The sequence below is a fragment of the Neomonachus schauinslandi genome, chromosome 9 (assembly GCF_002201575.2).
Source record: "Neomonachus schauinslandi chromosome 9, ASM220157v2, whole genome shotgun sequence".
Lineage (NCBI taxonomy): Eukaryota > Metazoa > Chordata > Mammalia > Carnivora > Phocidae > Neomonachus > Neomonachus schauinslandi.
In genome coordinates this window covers 136400053-136425563 of record NC_058411.1, presented here as the reverse complement: position 1 = coordinate 136425563, position 25511 = coordinate 136400053, and the positions used below count along the sequence as shown (strand labels likewise).

At 47.7% G+C, this 25511-nt stretch overlaps 1 protein-coding gene across 1 annotated transcript in view; it reads left to right on the top strand.

The window, feature by feature from the left end:
- Window positions 1–25511, top strand: part of NTRK3 (neurotrophic receptor tyrosine kinase 3) — a 371594-nt gene that overhangs the window by 221799 nt on the left and 124284 nt on the right. The window contains exon 13 of the mRNA XM_021680526.1: window positions 5599–5787. Within this exon, the coding sequence (XP_021536201.1) occupies window positions 5599–5787 (189 nt within the window). The remainder of the gene's footprint in view (window positions 1–5598; window positions 5788–25511) is intronic.

Sequence of the window (25511 nt, the reverse complement as noted above, 5' to 3'; positions counted from 1 at the left end):
TGTGTGTGTGTGTGTGTGTGTGTGTGTGTGTGTGTGTGTGTGTGTGTCGGGACTGTCGGAAGACAGCAAATTTGACTCCACCTCCTGCCCTGCCTTAGGCCTTGGTGGCTTCAGGAAAATAGAGAAGTTTCCTGGACAGATGAGATGTCTCCCACGTTATTCGTTCTTCTTTGTAGCTTAATAAATTCTTCTCTGTGGTTATTAAGGTGAGAAGAAATGCCTCTTCCTCACAGGGGCCTCAAGTCTGTGGGTTTTCCCCTGAGACCTGAGACCTGGCCGGAGCCAGAAGGATAAATTGGTTCCTAGGGTGAATGCGGGTTCCCCTGTCAGCGGATCTCAACCCAGGACAGTACTGTCACCCCAGGGTGTGTTTGCAAATATGTTGTATGCTGGGTGGGGAGACTGGCTTTTTTAACATGTATTTAAAAATATATTTTTTTATTAGACTTTATTTTACTGAGCAGTTTTGGTTCACGGCAAAATTGGGTGGAAGGTACAGAGTTCCCTTATATCTCCCCGCCCCCTCTCCCCCCACATACCTAGCCTCCCTCATCATCGGTGGTACATTTGTTACAACTGAGGAACCCGAGACTGCCTTTGAACGGCCATGTCCAGAGAGGCCACATATCCTGCCATACCCAGAGCAGCCCTGTCCCCAGAGGACTTGTCTTACCCCAGCGCTGGCCGCAGCCCTGCTGGGGACCCTGCAGGTGGGCAGGAGCGAGCTGCGAGGGTCTCCTCATAGGTTCTTTGAAGTGAGGGGTCTCTGCACTCCTTATGGCTTTTATTTTAAGGGATGTGGTTCGTGGAAGAGTGGAGGTGAGTGGGAGGGCTTCAGGGACTGGACAGCAGTCTGACAGCGCCGTGCTCTTTTTGATGTGGATGTAGCTGAATGCAAGCGTTCCGCAGCTCTGGGATGCAGAGCTCATGATGAATTATCTGTAATCTATCTGCATGAGTCTAATGAGGTGATTCACTCTTGTCCCTATTCTCGAGGATCAAGAGCAACCTCTTTAAAAAGGGTCTCAGGGACTTGCAATTTAAAGCAGCTGCTCATGAGGAGGATAATGTGCCAGAATTGACCAAGTGTCCCTTTGAACACATGCTCTCCCCCTCATGGTCTGCACTTTCTGGGAAGCAGTGCTGCGTCGCTGTTATGTGCTTAGACTCTGGGGCAGACCAGGTTTGTAGCCCAGTGAGCATCCACCACTTTGCATCCCATTTTGTGCTGTGTGTCCTTGGGCAGGTCACTGCTCAGTGCCTCAGTGCTTCCATCTGTAAAATTGGGAGAATAAAGGCACCAACCTCACAGAGGCATTATAAAGTTAAAGACATTGCATTTACAGAGCCTGTTGCATAGAAAGTGCTCAATAAAAATGGCGACAATGGTGAGATCTCCAGTTGACTCCTCAACACGCTATAGCTGAATGTTTTCCTCCCATCAGTCCTCTCTGGGACCTGCTGTCACTAAGGCTACCTTCTCATTGACAGATACAGTGGCCTATTTTCATTCTTCATTCTACTTGGCCTTGATAGAGTATGCTCTTGACCTTCTAGGTATTCTCCTTCTTGCCTTCTAAGTCAGTGTCGTTTTCTGATTCTCTTCTGCTTTTCTGGCCATTTCTTCTCATGTTCCTTTCCCTGCTGCCCTTCCTCTGCCTGCATTCTAAGTATTAGTTTTCCCAGGGCTTCGAAGTCTGCTTTATTCATTTATTTCTGTGAAGTCTTCCTGGGTGACCCTGTCCCTTCCTGTGGCTTGGGAGCCTGTAGCAGGACCCTTCTCCTCCCTGTGGCTCTTACCTGGTCTTCTCAGATCCTAGAATAATGTTGAGAAAGCAGAGAGACTGTTTTAGATCACAGGCTTTGGAACTTTGTGTGGACCACTCGCTGTCCATTGACTCCCTGAGACACAGATTCAAAGAAACAGCCTTTTGTAAAAGGCTCAAGTCCCATCGTTTCTGTCTTCTCCAAACTCCTCCTGATTCTGTGTCCTGCCGCCATGTTGCTATAACAACCCACATCCCATAATGCTGGGAACAGACCCGGGTGCGGGGGCCTTCTGTCGCTTGTAACTGGATCTTACATTCCCTCTTTTCCCCGTTTGCCCCTTTGTTTTGCCAAAGCGTCCCCTCCTGCTGGTTCCTAGGAAGGGGGAGGTGAATGTCTGCACACCTGCAAGTACCTGTCTTCTGCCCTTGCAATGGGTGAATACATTTTTATTTATTTTTTTAAAGATTTTATTTATTTGTCAGGGAGAGAGAGAGCACAAGCAGGAGGAGTGGCAGGCAAAGGGAGAAGCAGACTCCCCGTTGAGCAAGGAGCCCGACACGGGGCTAAATCCCAGGATCCTGGGATCATGACCTGAGCCGAAGGCAGACGCTTAACTGACTGAGCCATCCAGGCCGTCCTGTGAATACACTTTTAGGGGTAGAATTCTAGGCTGAAAATTTGTCCATCAAAAATTTGAAGGAATTGGGACACCCACGTGGCTCAGTCAGTTGAGCATCCAAATCTTATTTCAGCTCAGGGCTTGACCTCAGTCAGGGTCCTGAGATCAAGCCTCGTGTTGACCTCCATGCTCAGCAGGGAGTCTGCTGGAGATTCTCTCCCTCTGCTTTCCCCCTGCTCTCTGTTTCTCTCTCAAATAAATAAATAAATCTTAAAAAAAAAATTTGAAGGGATTGCTCAGCGTAGTCACAGTGGGTTGTTATGTTATGTTATGCATTGTCTTTCTGATTTCTGTTCCTTTTGAAATATGACCTATCCCTCCCTCCTACAAGCTCTTAGCATCTTCTCTTTATTCTCAGGGTTCTGGCATTTTATAACTTTGTGCCTTGATATATGTGTGTGTATGCCTATGTGTATGTGCGCGTGTGTGCGTGGGCAGATGCACACGTGCATGTATTAATTATGCTTGAAACTGAGTAGACAGGCCATTTGGAGAAATTTTTCCCTAATTTTTTATCCTCCCTTCCATCTTTTCTATTCTCTCTCCTTCCCTTTCCCCCTCTCCCTACCCTGCCACCTTTCTTCTAGTCAGATATTGAATCTCTGGATTGAGTCTTTAATTTTCTTCTCTTTTCTTTCCTATTTACCGCCTCTTTCTGTTTTGTTTGACTTTCTGATCTCCTTGGCTTTATCTTCCACTCCTCTTTGGCTTTCGAATTCTGATGGTCATAATTCTCAAGGACTCTTTCTGACCCTTGAATTGTTCACATTTTAAATATCTTTTTTTATGAATGTGATGTCTTCATTTGTCTCTCTGAGGATATTCGTGATTTAGAAAAAAAAAAAGTCTTCTGCTCCTTGCAGTGCTCTGTTTCCTGCAGGTCCCTGATTATCTCTTTGTCTTGCCCTCTCTCTTTCATGTTGAAGCTTTGCTGAAATGTCTGAGGATCCTGGACTATTCTCTCATATTTAGGAATTGAGTTCTAGAAAGCACTTTATGCACATAGGTGGGCCTCTTCAACTATTAGCCTTCACTATGGCATGATCACAGACTAAGCATGACTTCATTAGGAGACCGCCAAATGTCAACATCTAGGTACTTTTTTTTTTTAAGATTTATTTATCTTTAAATAAGAGAGAGAGAGAGAGAGAGAGAGCAGGGGGAGGGCAGAGGGAGAGAGAGTATCTTAAGTAGACTCCCTGCTGAGCGTGGAGCCCTATGCAAGGTTTGATCTCATGACCCTGAGATCATGACCTGAGCCAAAATCAACAGTCAGACGCTTAACCGACTGAGCCACCCAGGCACCCTAACATCTAGGTGTTCTTTTTGAGGCGTTCAGTTTCTGCAGAGAAGCATCCTCTGAATCTCCTTCAGGGGAGGAGACTGGGAGTAGGGTCAGTAAGAGGCATGGGTATTCCTGGTTTCTGTCTTCCAGGAGCAGCAAGAAGGGAACCAGCCCTTCCCCTCAGCCTTTCCACTTAATTTTCTCCAGGAAGAAACCACTAGACTCGTGGGCTGGGGCCAAGGCCATAGCTTGGGTAATTTGTTCCAACCCCGAGCCCCAATCCAGCCTTCCGGGTTACCCTGTCCGTTCAAGTTCTGGGCAACTCAGCAGAACTGACTTTCTCTAAATATTCCCCCTGCAGCCCCTCTGTAAGCAAGCTTACATCATTTCACTTTTCATCTTCCAAAACATTGAAATATCTTATTTCCTCTGGTCTCCCCTCTTCTTGCTCTTGGTTCACCAATATTTCTTTAATTTCTTTATATTTTAGAGGCATTTGGGGAGAGAGGAAGGAGAAAAACCCATGCCCGCTTTCAGTGTTTAATTGGAATCGTGACAAAGTTTCTCAGAGTTTACAAGGTGTTTTCAGGAACTGGCCTCTGTTTGCAGGGCGAGTGATTATCGCCATGCGTTGCTCTTTTTCCACGGGGCCTCCAAAACCTGTCAGGCATTTGTTGTGGATTGGAATAAGCCTGTCTGGAATAATTCCATGGAGTGGAATTCAGGGTCCTCAGTTCACGTTCACTAGTCTTCCTTTTAGTTCTGCTTCATTGGTGCTTCACCTTGCTCTTCGATGGGAAGTGTTCTCCCCATAAACTTCAGTAGGTGTGATGGACTTCTACAGCGGAAGTATTGTGCGAGCTGCAAAGCCGAATCACAGAGGGCACTTTGTCTTGGGACCGTGTGTCTTGCAAAGCACCCATTTCAAATACCAGCTGTAAGAAGCCACAGTCACGGCCGATGCCCTTGACGTCGGTTTTATTTGTATGTTTGGGAGAATCGCCCCACCAGACAGAATCCTTGCTCTGCCCAGACTGTGGCAACAATTATCTTTGTCAGCTTGTGTTTGTAAATTGGAGTTGGGGTTGGTGAAGAACGATGTTCCTTGGGGTCACTGGGGCAGTGTGGATCTTTTGAGAGTGGGCAGCTGACCCAGTGGCAGGAAGGCTAACAGTGATGCAGCCGAATTCGTGTCACTTTGAAGGCTGGCTCAGGTTCTGGGCTTAGCTCCCTGTGGACTGGGAGAGGCCACAGCTGAGTCCAGCGAAAGCTGGATACATTCCTGTAGGAATCTGAGGGCCACTCTGGAAAGGCTGATTAAGGCACTCCAAGGCCCTAATTAGAGGTTCTAGATCCTGGCTGTGCATGGGACTCACACGGGCGTACATTAAATCCTGACGCCCAGGTGCATCCCCAGACCAGCTGAATCAGAAACTGGGGTGGAACCAACATTGATAGTTTCTAAAGCTTCCGAAGGAAGGAGGGACAAGGTGCAAATGACTGCTATATGTACATTTTTTTTATCCCGTTGTTGCTACATAAGAAAGAACTCATTTAAAATTTGCATTATTTTGAACTAATTTGGATTTGGGGGAAGTGAAAATAATTCATGGCAGAGTCATTTTGATACACTCTTTTGCAGCTGTTTCCGTGGTGTGATGGGGTGGACCTTTCTCTCTCTCAAGAAGAACGAAGGGGTGGTTCTTTGAATGCAGACTCCAGAGCATTCAGGGAATACTCATCCAGTGGGTTTCACTCTTCTGGAACTGTGGTGGCAGAAATAGTGAGAGGATCTGTGGGCAGGGCTAGGCACTGGCCAGGTGTGACTTCACTGATGTCCCTGTGTCTCTCTTGGTGTGCGCAGGGCCTGTGGCTGTCATCAGTGGTGAGGAGGACTCAGCCAGCCCACTGCACCACATCAACCATGGCATCACCACGCCCTCATCGTTGGATGCCGGGCCAGACACGGTGGTCATCGGCATGACCCGCATCCCGGTCATTGAGAACCCCCAGTACTTCCGTCAGGGACACAGCTGCCACAAGCCAGACACGTGTGAGTACTGGAGTAGAGCGTTGTCCCTTCTGGGCAGGGCGCGGGAGGGTGGCATGGCAATAGACCACGTAGCTGGGGTTCTGGAACCTTCTGAGGTGACCTACCACCTGCTAACCTCCCACTCTCTTAAGAGACCCTCCCTGTTTATCTCAAAACTTGAAAAATAGCCTAGGCAAGGGGTCTCCACTGGGGCAGAGCCCCCTGGACAGAGAGGGCTCAGGGTGGGGAGCAGCCTGGATGCAGGAGACCCAGCCCCACATGGAGACGTGCTCCCAGTATGGCAGGGGGCACAGCCAAGGGTGGTCTTCTCTAGAGACCTGGCCCTGCATTTAGGAAATGTAACCTGACTCTGTCCAGACAATAGCCCCTGAGTTTACCAGACCCTCCACCCAAACCTCCAGGAGAAGGGAAGGGAATGAAGGGTGGTGAGTACCGTTTGAATGGAAACACCTCCCTAGCTGCCCCTCCAGTGCCCCGAAGTACGCACTTTCTGAGAATCTCCTCACGGCCCCACTGCTAGGACACCTCCCCTCCCTCTGCAGATGTCTCACTCAGATCAGAGGATTCAGGCCACCGCTTTCCTCCTCGTTTCTTGCCTGCTCTTGGTTCCAGTCCCTCTCCTTGTATTTCTGCTGAGCTCTGCCAGGGCCTCTCCCCTCTTCCGGAGACTCTGTGGCTTGGACTTCCCATTCAGCAGGTGGTCCCTTTGCTGGTGTCCCAGCTTCTGTGTAGGCCTAGCAGCCCCAGCCCACACCCTTCCCTGCTCCTGCCCTCAAGAAATGGTCAGCTAGTTCAGGAGAGAGTACAGAGGCCCCTGGAGACTGAGAGCTGGAAGGGACGGGCTGGGCGACGCCTCATATTACGAACAGGAAAACTGAGATACTGGGAGGCTGTGAGTTCCTCTCTCCTGTCCCCTGGCTTCTGCCATTGGTTCTCTTCTTCTGTCTGCTGGTCCAGGGTTTCAGCCAAGGAAGAAGCCCCCTGGGTCTTTCTCTTGCTCTGGCTGAGCGCTCTGTACTCGGGCCACACCGTAGCTCACAGGCCTCTTGCTGCTCCCACTGGTCCATCTTACAGCCGAGCGGGCATTCGGCTCTCGCACTAACCTTTGCTTCTGTTTTCCTGGCTCTGATTTTTAGTAAGAGGACTGACACTGTGGGAGGGACTGGGCTCGAGTCACAGTCATGTGCCTCCCCACCTTGGGTGTCCTTGCGTGTCCTTCAGAACTGGCCTTAGTATTTATCGGACACCCCCTGTCAAAATAGCGGGGAACATAGTGCTAAGAACGTTCTGCTCTGGCTGAAGGCCTTGCCTCGGGTCAAGTTCATCTTGGACGGACGTGGGTGTGGCTGGAAGGAAAGCCTTTCTCTGATGGTAGCATGGGGTCCAGGCTTGGTCTAGAATTGGGGGTGCAGAGCTTTCTATAGCGATGCTGACGTTTGAACAGAGACCTAGGCTTTGCTGTATTGAATATACAGTTGATTCTCATTATTCACAGTAGTTATGTTCCCATAAAGTCACCACAAACACTGAATTAGTGGATGCTGAGCCATTGCTCCTAGGGGACATACAGGGTTAGGCTCCTGTGAATATCTGGTCATAACATTTTTATCAACAAATCAATACATAACCTGTTTTATGTGCGCTTCTGTTGGAAGACGCCTTATTTAATAGATATTGTTGGTTCATTAACATCAAACTCAGGGTCAGCAGCACAATGACTCAGGCCTGAACAGAGTTTTATCTAACACACGAATCTTCTCGAACACACCTATTTGCTCCATAAGGCTCACCACAGCCTTCTTGCTCATAGGAATGCTAGAGAGTACTTCAGCACTATGCTTGAGGGGCCATTTTATTTTAATTTAAAAAAAAATTTTTAAAAAGATTTTATTTATTTGACAGAGAGAGAGAGAGAAAGAGAGAGAGCACAAGCAGGGGAGTGGCAGAGGGAGAGGGAAAAGCAGACTCTCGCTGAGCAGGGAGCCCGATGCGGGGCTCGATCCCAGGATCCTGGGATCATGACCTGAGCCAAAGGCAGACACTTAACGACAGAGCCACCCAGGCGCCCTGAGCTTGGGGTCATTTTAAACAGTGAAATCACCCATAAAAGGCACAAATATGCAAAATTAAATGGTACCAAATAAATGACGAAAAGGACACTGGTTTATGTTATGAGAACTGAAACAAAAAGGCAGAGCATCATGTGGGAATGTGCCCATCGGGTGACCCCCATTTCTCACCACTCCTTTCATGTTTATGAATGACCACAAAAACGCCAGGAGTGTTGGTTTGGGGGTTACACATAAGTTTTAGCGAGGAGGCGAATTTGTAAATCCAGAATCCATGAATAATGAGGATGGACCATATGCCCTTTAGGGGAAGTTCTGAGCTCCTGGTGTAGAGTCTCTGGGTTGTGTCTGTGCTCACCTGAGTTCCTGATACCAGCTTCCCTGTGGTTGTCAAATGGGGGTGAATCTTGCACGTGGGAAGGAAGTTTCCTCTGGGCCATCAGAATAAGTGTGAGCCCTGGAGAGAGCCATGGGATCTGAGTGTCCTTTAATGTCAGGATCCCCGCCCCAGCCAAGGAGCTATGGCCCTACAAAACCGAGTGGAGAAAAAAACCTTCCTTCCTAATCCCTGGGCTTGTGATTCGAAGTGGACTTTTGAAGGATCCAGGTGGTAGTTCTGTGAGAACAAGAAGGGGTCGGTGGAGATGGAGGGGAAGTGGGTTTATTGATGAAGACCAGACAGAATAAGGGAATAAACAGTACATCATCTGAGGGGCATCACGAGCTAACTCCAGCTTGTTAGAACCCTCCAATATTAGGGAAAGTGTCCTTTTCAGGGAAGCAGGAAGTTTTGTCCTGTCAGTAGACAGTGGATGGCTCCTAATTGTTTCCCGAAAACATCTATGGCAACCACAGACAGTGTGCACTGAGCGTCGTAACTGGGTCTGGCTCACCCCGCCTCTGTGAGTCCCTGGTTGACACCCAGGCCCAGGAAAGATGGCGCCGGCCCCGCCCCTCAGTGAGATTTACCAGCTAAGCCAGGCAGGTCTCTGATTACAAAGGCTTCATCAGTTGAGAGAAGTGATTCCAAGACACATCCCCGAGTGTGATGAGACACTATCATAAATAATTAAAGCTGCATGCACCGGGGCAGATAAATAAGCGGCGAGTGCTCGTGACTCTGCAGGCAAGGCTGGGGTCACACTTTTCGGGTGATGGCAAGAAACAGGGGATTCAGGGAGTGGAAGTGCTCACAGTATGGCGCCCCCGGGGGCTCTCCCGTCTGATTTCCTTCTGTGTCCCATGTAAAAATGTGCAGCCTGGGAAGAAATGACAGGCACATCGTGCTACCTGGCTTGAGACAGCATTTCCCCGAGTCTCCCTGTGATGGATGTAGCACGAAAGCACTTTGCTTTCTTAAACATGTGTTTATCATAAATGTTGGGACCTTTCTGACCAGAGTGATTAGGACCCCGCTCCTTTCCCCGCCTTTCCCTCTATCTGTCTTCCATCTGATCCATAGCATTTTTCATAGCATGTCAGGGCTGCAAGATGTTTGGAGATCACCTCATTCCATCCCTTATCAGAGGCTTGCATGCATTCCCAATACGCACTCCACACTTGGCATCCGCTTTATTCTCAACATATTCAGCCTTTCCAGAGGTTCTGAAAGACCCGGATGAAAAAGCTCCTACTCGGGGATATGTATGGAATCTGATGCCTAATGAGGCCTTCACCTTTCCAGCCACTGACTCCCTTTCTGTTCTGGTTTCCCTGAAGCCTTGCTAATGCCTTCTCTTTCCCCATGGGTCACTGTCACGCTGGCTGTACACTTCCAGGCCTCCTGACTGGTTCTGCTTTTGGTTTGTTTGTTTTTTGGTCTATTGATCAAATGTTTATTTTTTAAATTTAAATTCAGTTAATTAATATATAGTATATTAGTTTCAGAGGTAGAGTTCAATGATTCATCAGTTGTATGTATGAGCATACCCAATGCTCATTACATCCCATGCCCTCCCTAATGTCCATCACCCAGTGACCCCATCCCCCACCCCCCTCCACTCCAGCCATCCTGTTTGTTTCCTTTGATTAAGAGTCTCTTAATCAAGAGTCTCTTAATCAAAGAATCTCCCTCTCTGCTTTCATCTTGTTTTATTTTTCCCTCCCTTCTCTTATGATCCTCTGTTTTGTTTCTTAAATTCCACGTATGAGTGAGATCATATGATAATTGTCTTTCTCTGATTGACTTATTTCGCTCAGCATAATACCCTCCAGTTCCATCCACGTCATTGCAAGTGGCAAGATCTCATTCCTTTTGATGGCTGCATAATATTCCATTGTATATATATACCACATCTTCTTTATCCAATCATCTGTCGATGGACATCTGGGCTCTTTCCATAGTTTGGCTATTGTGGACATTACTGCTATAAACATTGGGGTGAAGGTGCCCCTTTGGATCCCTACATTTATATCTTATGGGTAAATACCTACTAGTGCAGTTGCTGGGTCATATGGTAGCTCTATTTTCAACTTTTTGAGGAACCTCCATACTGTTTTCCAGAGTGGCTGCACCAGCTTGCATTCCCACCAACAGTGTAGGAGGGTTCCCCTTTCTCCGCATCCCCGCCAACATCTGTCGTTTCCTGACTTGCTAACTTTAGCCATTCTGACCATTGTGAGGTAATATCTCGTTGTGGTTTTGATTTGTATTTCCCTGATGCCGAGTGATGTTGAGCATTTTTTCATGTGTCTGTTGGCCATCTTTAAGTCTTCTTTGCAGAAATGTCTGTTCATGTCTTCTGCACATTTCTTGATTGGATTCTTTGTTCTTTGGGTGTTGAGTTTGATAAGTTCTTTATAGATTTTGGATACTAGCCCTTTATCTGATATGTCATTTGCAAATATATTCTCCCATTCTTTCGGTTGTCTTTTGGTTTTGTCGACTATTTCTTTTGCTGTGCAAAAGCTTTTTATCTTGATGAAGTCCCAATAGTTCATTTTTGCCTTTGTTTCCCTTGCCTTTGGACACATGTCTAGCAAGAAGTGGTTCTATTTTCCACATGAATTTATATGCTTTGAGCCATAGGTGTGCGTTTAACTTTCAGTCCCTCCTTGTTGGTCACCTCTTCATGCTGCTTCCCTAGATCTGTCACGCATCCTCCCTGGCTGATCTGGCAGCTCTTTTCTGGGGTCTTCTTCTTAGCCCCTTGCTCTCAGGAGGTGGTCTAAACCCATCTCTGTTGGTTCCCTCAAACTCTCTTTTTTCCTTCATTCCCTGGCCAGTCAGCACACATTCACTGATTTCTCACAAAGTGACAGGCACTCTGCAATGGGCCCTAGAGTGGAGTGGAGGACCCCCCCCACTTCCTAACACCTCGTTGTTTGGGGGTCCTAGCCTCATTCTCTTTCCCCAGCGCAATTGCTTGATGTATCCTCCTTACCTACCAGCCTACAAGACAAGGACTTCCACGCAGGTACCCAAAGCTGGAGCCACTGGGTCTACAGACTGTGCCCCGTCCGCTGGAAGCCGTGGTTCCTTCAGCAGGAGTGAGTGAGTGGCTTGTCTCCTCCTCCTCTTCTGGGCCAGTCGGCCACGGAGCTTGCCTTTGCTGCAAGAGGAGCTGCGGAAGCTGGTTTCCCAGCTGTGTTGGGGAGCCCAGAGCCTGTGCATGTAATGCAGTAATAATAGCGCCTCGGCACGATATAGATTTCTGTCACCTTCTGTACTAACAAACATCGCTTAGTGCAGGGTAATGATGGGTGTTTATTCCCAGCCACTTAGCTCAGCGTAATGGACTTGCAGATGAGATATGGAAAATGGGCTCCTTTGTCTGGGAGTCTGGGGCCCCTTCTTTCACGAGGAGCAGAGGCGGCAGCAGCAGCAGCTGCCCCTGCAGAGGAAGGCTTTCTAGGTTTTTCTGTAGCAGAAGTTCTGATAATCTTGCCTGATGGTAGGAAGGGGATCTGGTTACAGGGCTGGGCTGGGAGCCCCTCCTTGGGGAGTGGAGCTGAGAAGAGGAAGCTGGCATACCAGGGATTGCCATTTGCTTCCCGTGGCCGACTGAGGAGGCAGCCTTGGCTAGATGTGACACGGGGTGGGGGGGCGGGTCTGCGGCATCTCCTCCTTTATTCTGCTGAATGGATCTTGATGGGCCAACTGCCTGTCCAACTGTAGATCAGATCTTGGTGAAGGTAATATTGACATTTTGCTTTCGCCTTTTTCACCAATGGGTTGTCTGCAGGCCTTGCTTGCTTTTTTTTTTTTTAAAGATACATTTATTTATTTTAGAGAGAGAGAGGGCGAGCATGAGCAGGTGGGGCAGAGGGAGAGGGAGAGAGAATCTCAAGCAGACTCTGTGCTGAGCATGGAGCCCAACGTGGGGCTCGATCCCAAGACCCTGAGATCACGACCTGAGCTGAAACCAAGTCGGGCACTTAACTGACAGCACCACCCAGGTGCCCCTCATAGAACATTTTAAGTGAACATAAGTTAGGATTGTTTCCCTCTGATTCCTCTTCAATCCTATTTTCAGATACAACTAGAATAAGCAGCAGACCCCTGAGGATCCTGCAATGCTAGGTTTGGTGAGCCCAAGGTTTCTGGAGGAGAGAATTGCTCAGGCACATTCCCACTTAACTTTTTTCTAGAAAGAGCTGGATGATGCCAGAATAGGTTATCTTGGGAGTCAAGGTCATGAAGTCCTGGGTCCACAAACTTGTCCTGAGGGTCTCAGCCCCGAGAGAGTAACCTCTGTTGGTCACTGACTCCCAAGACCCCCAGATCTAGGCATCATTTAAGCATGGCATTTTATCTGTGTTCTCTGTCCCAGGAAGAAAAAAAATCAAATGATGCCATTTCCCCTAAAATATCCGAATATGCTAGACATTCCTGAGCCCACACTTTGGAGCTGGAACCAAATAGTCCAGAGGGACAGACTCACCTCCATCTCCCTGAGCCAAGACAACCTGCCTTCCTATTGAATAGCATGACCTCATCTCTTCTATGGGTTCCGTGCCATAATCACATACTCAAAGTTAGTCACTGCATGCAGTCATGCTAATTAAGTAATTAGGTATAATTGTGCTCACTGTAAATACACAGTAATTGGCTTAAAAAAAGTACTTGGGGGATAAGCATGTGCTTCAAGGTGGAGGAGGTGAAGAATAAGACCCCCAGCCTGGAGTAGCATCATTGCAATGCGGGCCCAGGGGAGGTTGCAGCCAACAGTGGAAAGTGAGGAGGATGGGGGGCGCATGTCCTTTGCTTCCCGCTCAGAGCCCTACAAGCAGAAGGACAGCTTGTCTCCTTGGAATGTCCTCAGACTTGTCTTCAAGGAGTGGGAGGATTAAGTCCTCTCTGGAGATCCTCTCCAGCTCAAGCCTTCCCAGAGATACCTTTCTCTCTTCTCCTCCAACTGGATTCTGGCATCCCTGTCTGCTTTGAGGTTTTTCCGGGTAATAATTCAGAACCAGCTGAGAAATACACATGGGGGCCAGAGAGGAATCAAAAGTCGGGCTTTATTGCTAGACTGGAGAAAATTGCTGGGACTTAAAGCCACAGTGGGCTTCTTGATGCCTCTGCCAAAGCTCGAACTCGGGAGGTACACACAGGAGTTGCACCTGCAGAGCAGATGTTCATCCAGTTGCATGGAGGGTCGTGGTCGGCCTCACCTTTTGCAAGTCAGGGAGCTCAGCCGCCCTCTGGAAAATGATGCAGGCAGGGAGACTCTCCCTTTTCTGCGTTAGCCCTGCTCAGAAGAGAAATAGGATGACGGACGATGGATCCTGGTCATCTCACCCATCAGATATCTCACTCACTTCTCAGAGGTAGGAGCCAGGGATACAGGTCGAGGGAAGGGCTGGGGTTACTTCCCGTGTCTCCAAGGAGATAAAAACTCCTCTTTTATGGGCAGAGGCTAAAAGGCAGGAAAGAAGAAAAAAAGAACCACCCTCCCATCCTTAAGGACAGCAGGGGGCTCTGTCATTAGTGGTGGTCCCTATTAGTATTCTCTTTCCAGAAGCCCTTTTCCAGGAGAAAATGGTCATCATTTCCATTTCCTCTGAATGAACATATGAGTCATAATCCTGACGGGAGATTGCCAAAGAGGCTGGAGGTTCTCATTCCCACTGTGCTGTATTCTTAATGGTCAGTAACTAAAAACCCAAGCACTACCCATCTCTTAGCCAGAAGCCTGGAGTCCAAATGCCCTTCCACCTTCTCCCCAGCGGCCTTTAATGCTGTCTGCTCTGAAGGATGTGAATAGGCATTTCTCAGATACAATGTTCCGTGGTCAAGTAAGTTCAGGAAAACGTGAATTAAGTAAGTGTCTTACTGTGGGATTCTGAGAACCTTCAAGGATAAAGGTCATTGCAACTTTGCAAGAGGGGCCTCGGCTCTGCAGCATTTCCCAGATTTATTGAGCCTCTGAGCCGGATTCTTGAGGTATACCTGTTTGCATCTTTGTGGACACAGATGTTCAGTGGATCACATTCTGGGCTCTTCTGGGGGCTTGGGGTTCTGTTTTTGCCTCCCCAGCAGATGTGGTAAGTCATCTGACAGAGTGCCCAGATGGGCCTGAACCTGTTTGGCATGTGCACTGTTACATTTCTTCCCAAGCCTCTGGGAGGGACAGGAAGTGGCTGCGTTCCATGGGAATGCCCAGAGTTGGGGTGGTGGCATTCTTCGGGATTTCTGGCAGAGAGCTAAGTGCTCTTCATTCAAATGGATCAGGAGTGTCTTTGTCTGTTGTTCTCTGCCTAGAAGCTCTTGCAGGTGCTTCTAACACTTCCTAAAGCCCCAGATCCGGAGATGCTGGTCATGGCCAAATTTTCATTGCATTCCTGCTTCCTGCAGTGAACTGTTTCCAAGCAGATTTGCCACTTAGGCTTGAAATCTCAGGGAGCTGTTCCTAAGGAGAAAGGCACAAAGATGCAGGATGCTGTCTCCCAAGCCACTGTTTCCAAACCATTGTGTGGAATGTCAAAGCATCTCTTTATTTCAAGAAAGGGTATATAATGCTCTTGGCATGGAGAGGGCCAGGACAAGGTCTCAGCCAGCCAGCTGAGTGTATGTGTGTTGGGGGTGGGGGGCTGGTCCTAGACCTTGGTCCCAGCCCACCAGCTCCCTCACTGCATGACTGTGGGTGAGGCATCCATCCTCTCTACACTTGAGATAAGAAAACACAGGCACCTTAGCTGATATTTTGTGAGATGCAGTGAGCGGCACAAGAATTCGGAAGTGCCCTGTCAGTTTGCCTAAGTGACACATACATGATCATCCTTCCCTTGACAACAGTATTTTTACAACTGTTGTTATAATCCGCGATTCAAATATACTGTTGGGGGAAACCAGCTTGGTGGTGTCAAAAATAGAGGTTTTCAAAGCCTGATGATATTTCTCAAAAGGATAAGAATCCTCCCCTCCCATGACTTCTTTTCCCCAACTCTAAGAAATAGCATTTTATCACCCAGCTCCACAGCCCCAGAGACGCTCTTAGGAGTTAGGGCTGTAATGTGTTGGTTGTCAGGAAGTGATGGATGCAGATGAGCAACGGGCTCAGGCCAATTTCCTTTTGGGTTAATGAGACCGAAAAGCCGTGAACCCAACGCAGGCATGGCAGAGAGATTCATGGTGGGTTTCTTCTGTTTGGCTGGGTTTTATTCTTTGTTTTGACCCTTCTCCTTGTCAGCAAACATGATTTTGTCAAAACTGCAGGGCCCATAAGCCTCCCTGCTTTCCTGTATTCCTGTCCAAGTGCCTCACACTGAGTTACTTCTGTGTCTGTGCCCTAATGGTACCCTCTGCAGTTAGGGCTTTAATGCCCATCTGCTCAAGTGACTTCTTTTTTTTTTTTTTTTTTTTTTAGATTTTGTTTATTTATTTGACAGCGAGAAAGCATGAGTGGGGGAAGGGGCAGAAAGAGAGGGAGAAGCAGTCTCCCCGCCGAGGAGGGGGCCTGACGTAGGACTCAATCCCAGGACCCCAGGATCATGACCTGAGCCGAAAGCAGACACTTAACCAACTGAGCCACCCAGGCGCCCCTTTGCTTATTCTTATACATGAGCATACAACCCCTTCATTCTTTCTCAGCAAACATACATGAGACCTCCAGACACAAATGTCCACGTCTGTGGGTCTGGTCATATTTGCACACATAGCTCATGTTTTGGACACCGATTGTATCAGTTGAGATCCTTCTGGCTGCAAGCACTAGACCATCTTGAGCCACTGGGCTTCCACAAGAAGTAAATGGAGCATCACATAACTCCAGTAAAAAGCTAGGGAAGGCGCCTGGTGAGGGAGGACTTCAGCTCTGCTCTTCCACGATTCTCTTGCCTCTGTCTTTCTGTGTTTTGCTTTACCGCCGGACTGGCTCCCCTCATGGTTACAGAATGCTGGCTGGCAGTGTCAGCCATCCCCCACTAAAGCACGTGGACCAAGGGCAGCTCGGAGTGCTGTCGACTGTGTGTCGATTGAAAAGGAGAAAACCTCTCCCCGAAGCCCCCAGCAGGCTTTCCCTCCCGTCTCGTTGGCCAGAATTATGCCATCTTCCTAAAGCAGTCACCCGCAAAGAGAATGACATTACTGCAGGCACCGTAGACTCACCCAGATTGTCCTCTGGGCTTGGGGATGGAACTCACTTTCTCCTGAGGCATGGGGTGCCTGGAGGGGAGCTGAGAGATACCTCCACAGAACCAGGGTTCTGTCAGCAGGGAAGAAATGAGAAGTGGCTGTTAGAAATGACAGTGGCTGCCCCTGGAGTTCCTCTCCGAGGCTAAAACATGCTCACCCTGTCATTTGGCCTTGCAAATGTCTCTTGTTCTGCTCTTCTGAGAGTGAGCAGAGGCCTTGTGGAGTAGAGGCGGTAGGAGGAGGATGAGAACGCTGATCCTGTGTCAGTTCCACTCCTCGTATTTCTCCTTTTAGGGAGAGCAAGCTGGGTAATTTGTGGTTGTCGTCAGCGCTGTTCTGGTCTGGAAAACGGTCCTGCTCATTTTCAAGACTATACTTACATGCCGGGGCAAAGAAACATTCCTTCATGTGGCTGTAGCTGGATACAGTGATCTCAGCCGAGCAAGCTGTGTGAGTTCCTGGGAGCTGCTGTCTGATCCTTTGGGAGCATGGTTTCTGGAGAGGGGGTGGGAGCAGGGGTTGGTGAAGAGAGAGTAAGGGGAGGGGTAGTGAGGAGAAGAACAGTAACATCTCCTCGATACCTGTCAATGCCTGTTCCCAACCAGGCTCAGAACTTTAAGTTCCTTAAAACCATAATAAAATCTTTCACTGCATAGTGCTTACTCTCAGGCCCTGAAAACAGTTTAAATATAATAGATTGTTTCATTCTTTACACAAACTGTGTGAGGCAGGGTCTGTTGCTTTCCCCCACTTCGCTGATAAGGAAGCCAAGGCGCAGAACAGGGTAAAACATTCGATACAGGCGCATAGCTGGGAAATGACAAAGCCGTGGAATGACACAGCCTGCCACCCCCTCTTCCCCTCCTGAGGTCTTTCTACATGAAACCTACCTGGCTTGTAAGTGTTGTGGCCCCCATTTGACAAATTAGGAAACTGAGACTTGGGGAAGCTAAGGTACTTGTCGCAGGTCGCTGTCTGGTCGTGGCAGAGCCAGGATGCACACCTGGGGGTTCAGGCATAAGCCTTGGCCCCGGGCTGGCCCCCCTCACCGCTAGCTGACGTCCACCCACCTGCACCCTATCTTCTGGAAAACTCAGGATGGTCTTGCAGATTTTCAGACAGATGTCAGCTTGGGTGGCCCATGGTGCCCTCCATGGAGTCAGCAGAAGGCAGTCCCTTTCTAGCACCCCCCCGTGGCTCCTCTGTAGGCAGCCCCCTCCTCATTCCTACCCTGGGAGGCCATATGGAACCCCAGAGGCCTGGAAGGTGGGCCTCTCAGAGTGGGGTCCAACTAGCCATGGGCCCTGGAGGGGGCACAAGGGCTACACAGAAGGACGAGGACCAAAGGACTTGGAGCCAAGTTGGCCTCTTTCTGGGCCAAGCCTCCTCTCATCCTGTCCCTGATGGCCGTGTAGCTTATTTGTCACCCAGATTGTGGCCAGCCGGGCCTCTCACCACACGCTGTGTTAGCTCCCCTCCCCAGACCTAGAATTCCTGGTGATGCAGCATCTCTTTGCTTTGGATTCTGCTGAGTCAGGCAGCCCTAATGCCACCGGTAATGAAGAAGTGTTGGGACTAAACTCCTAATGGCTCATTGATTGGTTGAATTATGCTCAGTGTAATTCTGAAAATAGATTTTAAATATGTGCTTGGGGATTTGTGGGGATTTGTTACTTAGGAGTCTTAACTCAGTCGTGGCTGGTTTGACCAAGACATCGATGCTGGTAGCCTGAGCTGGCACCATGCTGTTCACCGTGGCGAGACCCCCCTTTCCCCCCCAGGAGCTGGGAAGCTTCCCAGAGGGGAGTGTGGGCAGGTGTGGAAAGGCCCCCTTTCCCTTCATACACACCTCTGAGCAGGGGGCTTGAGAAGGTCATCTTGGTCGACCCAACCATGGCAAACGCCTCCATATTCTTAGAGTGGATGGAGACATGTAGATTCTCTGAAGTCAGGGAGTGCAGAATATTGCCCTCCTTCTAATTCCAAGTTTCCACAAAGGGAAGCCTTCACAAAGGCTCAGCGTCTCAGCTTGTTGGCATATTCTGGCATCCTCTGGTCTACCTGACATTCTTGACTTCTAGGTTTAAGGAGGAAGTGGCATGAAGGGTCTGGTGCTGGGCTTCGAACACCCATGCTTCTTTTTGTTACTGTCAAGTTAATCCGCAGACAATAGAAAAAGGAAGCAGATAATACAGAGACCTCCCAACACACCTACAATTACCATCCTTGTCTACTTCTTTCCAACGCTAGCCCATCAGGGACCTAAAACACCTCCCACTGCTAGGGTGGGTGGGCCAGAAACCCATGGCAGGTGTCATGGCTGAGTCTCCATGGGGCACAGTAAGACTGTATTTCTGATGGGAAATTGATCAGCAGTCTTTTTTTCCAGAGCTTCTAATGCTGTTCTTCCATTTTGACCTCTGTCTGAAAGACTATGTTTCCTTATACTCTTCCCTGGGGTAATTTATACCCAGCCAGTCATTAGGAAAAAACGGTATCCTCAGGGAAGGGAGGAAGTAAAAACAAAACCTGGAAGAATAGAAAAAAAAAATTATATTCTGCTCTAATAAAGAAATTACTGACGTTCTACATTATGAACTGTATTAATTTTTAATGGCTGAGAAAGGAGTTGATTTATAATACATCCTTCTCGGCTGCACCGCCTGTCCCCAGCTAATAAATAAATGACAGGTCTCTTGTATTAAAAGTATCCATCATTTTACATTGTTGGAATGTAAATGGCAGAGGCGTTGAGTGAGAGGCTCCTGGGAGTGGGTGTGCTCTCCTGTGCCCAGTTGCAGAGGGAGCTGGCCATGGAAGTTGGCCTCGCTCTCAAACTGGACGGAAGCTCATTTCTCCCCCTTGGTCTCAGCAAAGTGACCCAAATAGCCTCAGCTCTTGTGGTCCAGGGGAGAATGCATAAGAAGGGGTAATGCTATGCCTCAGAGCTGTTACGATGGAAATTGAAATTCCTGGTCCTTAGGCAGCACTGCCCATGGCTTCTCACTGCATGTCTTGACCAGGCACCACAGGATTATATATTAGCAGTTGATCCTTCGTTGAAGCTGATGTATGACTCACAACTCTGGTTCACTTCTCTGGGCCATTTAAGAAAAAATAAAATACAATAAAAGAAAGCCTGATCTTTATCTCTGGTTCTAAAGTAGTATATACTCATGGTCAGTATTTTGGGGAAAATCTAGACAAATGCAGAGAAGAAAGTAAGAATTGCCCCACATGTTGCACCCAGCCACGAATACTGTGAGCCTATCGATGTGCTGCCCTCCCGTCTCTTTTTCCTTTGCAGAGATACGTACACAAACAAATAACACACGTAGACTTGTCTACACAAACACATACGCTTGTATTCTGTAGAACGTGATCATAGTTGGCATCCGGTTTTGTCATCTGAATTTGTCATTTAGCAATATGTCATAGACCTTTATTCCATCTCATTAAAAACCATGCCGCCATCCCTAGTGGTTTATGGATGTGTGGCCAGGGCTGTTTTCACGTTGGTGCTGGGATTAGTGCTGGTAATCAGTCGATCAAAAAGCACTCCTTTGTTCTCTCTCACAGTGCCAACTCCAGGGTAAACACAGCGCGGGAGAAAAATGAGGACAAAAGATGGGTTTTACACAGAGCTCATAATTATGGAGCAAGTACTAGCCGCGGAATCGATGTAGGGAGGCTGAGCAAGGAACAGAGTGGCATCGTCCCTATGGGAGGGAGTCCACACTCCAGCTGGGGAGATAGACCCCTCCCAGTTCCTGGTGAGCCAGGTGTCCCAGGGACCCTGCAGCTCAGAGGCCTGGTGTGCATAGTGAACACTGGCTTGTTTTAAGTAGGGGAGCAGAGGCTTGGGTGAAGGCGGACAGAGGATGGAGGATTTGAGCTCTCTTTTAAAGCCAGCTGGGGTTGAGACAGGCGGAAATGGGAGCTAAGGACCTTCAGGCCAGAGTGGCAGGATCTGGAAGCAGAGACAGGCTTTGGAGGGGCAGGGATGGGACGTCCAGGGGGACCGGAGAACAGCCCCTTGGGTGGAGGGAGCAGATCCTGCGCGTGTATTACATAGTCTAGGTGATTGAAGCAGCAGTGATGAATTTATTCACAGAATTTGCATTTAAATAGTTCCAGTCTTTATTTACCATGCTTGACATTGTTATCAGTTTCTCAGAAACAGGTAATGACTTGAGAAGTAAAGGCGCTCTCGACATCATAATAAAAAAGGTAAAACAAAGTAGGTGATTCTCTTTGAACTGAGGGACAGTTTCAAGCAGACACAGAGAGACCCCTGTTCCAGAAAGAGCACAAGAAAATGAGCGCGATTCAGCGATCGTTGCCAGCAGGTTCGACAACTTCTCACTTACTTATATTGTCTTCATAGGCTTATAAAAAATATAAGTTTGCCTGGATTTTGAAACTAGCACTTCTGTCCTTCCACAGATGAATTTATTTCTTGATTTGTTGTGTGCATTTCTAAACATAGATAGACCAATGCCTTTCGCTCCTGAAAAAAAAGAAAATGGTAAGTCTCTGAAGCTGGTAAGGAGAGGAATCAGAGACCGTGTTCCTGGGAAGACTTTGCTTCTGTATGGCAGGAGAGATATGCAAGGCAGAATCCCAGAAGCATTCATTGCTGAAGCTTCAGAGAGAGCCTGTCTTTTTGCTAGGGTGAAAAATGGCCACCCCAGATCAGGTCCTGGCTGGCGTTGGTTTTAGAACCAGTCAATTACGATGCAGTATGATCCTCACTTATATTTTTGCCTTCAAATCTTGGACCCGAAATTATTCCGGCACCAGGACTTGGCTGAAAGGCTTTCTGAAGAGTGTCTGGATTCCTAATGGCATTTAAAAAGAGGCAAACTTGTGGCTAGACATCTATTTGGTTCCCACGTGGTTTTCATGTTAACTGCGTCAGCTCACAAAGGGAGTCCGTTTCTCCTTCTCAACTTCTAAATGACTTCCCGTGATTTACATTGACAAACAGCATCCTGGGGTTTTTCTTCCTTTCATTGTTTCTGTGGAGGGCTGGTTGTTACAGCATCACCCATGTATGGGTCCCTCCCTCAGGCATTTCAAGGGCAAACCCTAGCTGATGGCCTCCTGGTGGAGAGCCTGGGCTAAGGGAGGTTTGCATTCCACACCTCCCGTGACCCGCTTAAACTCTGGCCCAAAGGAAGATGGTGTTAGTGATTTTTAAATGTCCTGCCACTATACAGTTTCAGCTATCCACAGTGGAACTGTAGAAGACCCTTGTGCTTATAAGACGGTGGTTCTCAAAGTGTGGTCCCCAGACCAGCAGCCTCAGCATCATCTAGAAACTTGTTAGAAATGCAAAGTCTTGAGATTGCCCCTCCAGACCCACCAAATCAGAAACTCTGGGGGTGAGGCTCAGCAATTTGGTTTAATAAGCCCTCCAGGTTCTTCTGATACACACCAAAAGATGAGAAGCACTGTGTGAGATATTGGTCGTTGCTCTTCCCCACCCTAGTCTGAAATATTTGAACATATTGAGATGTGTTTCAATACAACTGTTCATGGTATTTGAAGATTTTCTAAATTCAGTAAATATTTATTGAGCATCTACTAAGCTCTAGATACTATATTGGGTGCTGTGAGGACAACTGAGCAAATAAATATGTCATTTTGATGTGATTGCTTTGATATGAACATATAAAAACACTTTTTTGGGCAATGATAACATAAATCAGAGACCCTCATCTTCATCTCTCATCCTCACCCCTCTGTGACTTCTGTGCTGTCCCTGGCTCCTGTAGATGGGGCGTTTTGTCAAAGCCTGGGGTCAGAGTGTTTTGAGAGTGAGAAATGGGTATGAGCAAGGTGTGGGGAGAGGCCAGGAAAGGGGTCAGGATGTTGACTTTGCATATTATTTGGGAATAAGGATGCAAGTGTAAAGATTTTTCGTTTAAGCTGTGTGACAGTGCTTCCCGTGTGTCCAGACTCCATGTCCTAGCAGCCCTGTCAAAATGGCTACATTGGATTAAACCTGTCCACCCAGAGGTCCATTGTCTTGTGGGGCTGTGGATGATGTAGAGGGGACAAGATGGGAGTCAGCTAGCTGAATGTGGAATTTTGCAAGGAACGATATGTGCATTCTCGTTCCTGGCCCATGAGGCCATGGGGCATGAGACACTTGAGCTCTGTAGGCTTGAGCACTGGAGCCTGGGTTTACCACTCTGCTGCCTCACTAAGCCTCCACGTGTCTGTCATAAGGTGAAAATAATGGGAGGACCTGCCTCATCAGGGCTTTCTATGTATTCAGTGAGGGAATGTATGCAAGGGACATGGATCAGTTGCCTACATCTGGGAAGAAATAGCTTGATTCTGTTGGGCCGTTAGTCCTGTTATTATAGTCTGCCTCAGTTGCACTCAAGAAGGAATTTTATTTATTTTTTTAAAAGATTTCATTTATTTATTTGAGAGAGAGAGAGTGAGAGAGAGAACGAGCATGAGCAGGGGGAGGGGCAGGGGGAGAAGCAGACTCCCCTCTGAGCAGGGAGCCCCTTGTGGGGCTTGATCCCAGAACTCTGGGATCATGACCTGCACAGAAGGCGGACCCTCAACTGATTGAGCCACCTAGGCGTCCCTGAGGAAGGAATTTGAAATGTCACGAAAACACTTCTGCCCTACGAGGTCATCCCGGGAGTATTTATTTGGCCCTGCAGATTGGTTTGACATCATTTGCGAGTTACTTGGTGGTGGGAAATGTCTCCCCATGTGGAGTCAGCATCACATTATGCTGATGTCATGTGGTGACCTGTGTCTCTTCAGGCCTGGCTTCTCTCCAGAGTTGACCCCAACCATGACCCAACCCCCAAGCCTCACCTCACTGCCAAGGTTGAGGAGGTGATTTTGCCAGAAAATATCAGATCAGTGAGAATTGCGTTATGATTTTCAGAGGTTCTGAAAATAGATGAATACAGCAAATGCTGCTTAATGTATTGAATTTAGATACACGTAACCTCTTCCTGCTCAATATGGAAATGTACGCATTTTGTAAGTCCTTAGAATTTTGAGTAGAGCCACATTCTAATTAGTTCCCAGCTAAACTTTCTTAAATTCCTCTCTATTTTGATTTTTTAAAAGATTTTATTTATTTATTTATTTATTTATTTATTTATTTATTTATTTATTTATTTATTTATTTATTTAGAGTGTGTGTGCCAGTGGGGGCAGGGAGAGAGGGAGAAAGAGGATCTCAAGCAGATCCCTGCTGAGCGTGGAGGCCCACATGGGACTCGATCCCACGACCCTGAGGTCATGACCTGAGCTGAAATCAAGAGTTGGACGCTCAAACAACTGAGCCACCCACGCGCCCCATTTTGATTTTTTTTTAAAGATTTTATTTATTTATTTGACAGAGAGCTAGAGAGAGAGCACAAGTAGGCTGAGCGGCAGGCGGAGGGACCTTCGCTGAGCAGGGAGCCCGATGCGGGGCTGGGATCATGACCTGAGCTGAAGGCAGATGCTTAACCGACTGAGCCACCTAGGTGGCCCCCCCCCACAATTTGATTTTTTTAAAAGCAAACTGGAGACTGGGTTTTGTCATGGTGAGTGCTTACCAATGAGTAGGGATGATAGGCAGCAAGAGTGAAGAGGCCAACCAGGCAGGGGGAACAGCATATGCAAAGGTGTAGAGTTGTGTTCTGGGCAGAGTCACTAGTTCTGGACGAGGGGGTATAAGGTATGTGGCAGAGCCAAGTTATAATGGCCTGTGTGCCATGCTTGTTCATCCCAAACCATTTCAAGATAATATTGGAGGATAGGAATATCCCCCAACAAGCTGTGGACCAAAAAGAAACAAGAAGAACATTTATCAAAAAAGATGGATTTTTCCCTCCTCTTGCATTAGCATAAGGGTAGCAGTGTTGTATGATGCCAAGAATTCTGGGGGCACCTGGATGGCGTCAGTTGGTTAAGCGACTGCCTTTGGCTCAGGTCATGATCCCAGAGCCCTACATCGGGCTCCCTGTTCCTTGGGGAGCTTGCTTCTCCCTCTCCCTCTGTCACTCCTCCTGCTTGAGCTCTCTCTCTCTGTCAAATAAATAAATAAAATCTTAAAAAAAAAGAATTCTGAACTGAAAGTTTAGAAAAAGCCAGTTTCACGTAACTGCTATGAACCCACAGTGTGTGTGTGTGTGTGTGTGTTTGTAAATATCCGCACTGGAGGTAAAAATATGTTTTGCTCTTTAAGCTCTTATATTTGTGATTTCTGTTTGTTGGACTTTAAGTGGACAGAAATACATTGTGTATCTTTTAAAATAAAACTCTTTTTATTTGATGTTTTTTAAATTGCTTTCAGGAATAAAACCTGTTAGCAGTATGTGAATATCTTCGTATTGTTCATCATTTACAATAAAAAAAGAATCATTTAATTCTTCTCAAACTTTTCTTCTACTTCAGGAAAAAAATACTAAAAAGCTTGGAGAAAGAACTACCAATGTGCTTCACACACATTTTTCTCCTTTCCCCAGGATATTCATGTCTTAAATCATCATTGAGGTGGCGGTTGGAGCCTTGGGAATGAAGTGATATGAAACAAGAAAGCATAGAGAGGAGCACGTGCTCCAAACTGGTGCCCTGGGTTGGGCCACGCATTGGGAAGGGGCAGGGAAGGAGGCTGGAGGCTGGGCAGGCTGTTGCAAAGGGCTCCTGCATGCAAAGGTGGAGAGAGTTTGCAGAAGGAGGGTGGTGTTGGAGGTGGAAGGAGTAGACAGAGGTCAGGCCATGAGATGTGGGGAGGAGCTGGGTCCTGGAAGTCTGGAGCAGAGGGATGAGATTGAGCCCACGCATTGCGAGGATCAAGAAGGGACTGGTAGTGGGAAAACAAGCCAGAGAGCAGTGAGATAGTGGTGAGAAATGGTCAAGATGGCCACATCGCCTTGCAATGCTCATAGTTGTGATGTATTCCATTGTAGGATATACCACAGTTCCTTTGTATATCCTACTGTCAGTTGACATCTGAGGTGATTCCTTTTCTTCCTTCCTTCCTTTCTTTCTTTCTTTCTTCTTTCTTTCTTTTTTCTCTCTTCCTTCCTTCCTTCCTTCCTTCCTTC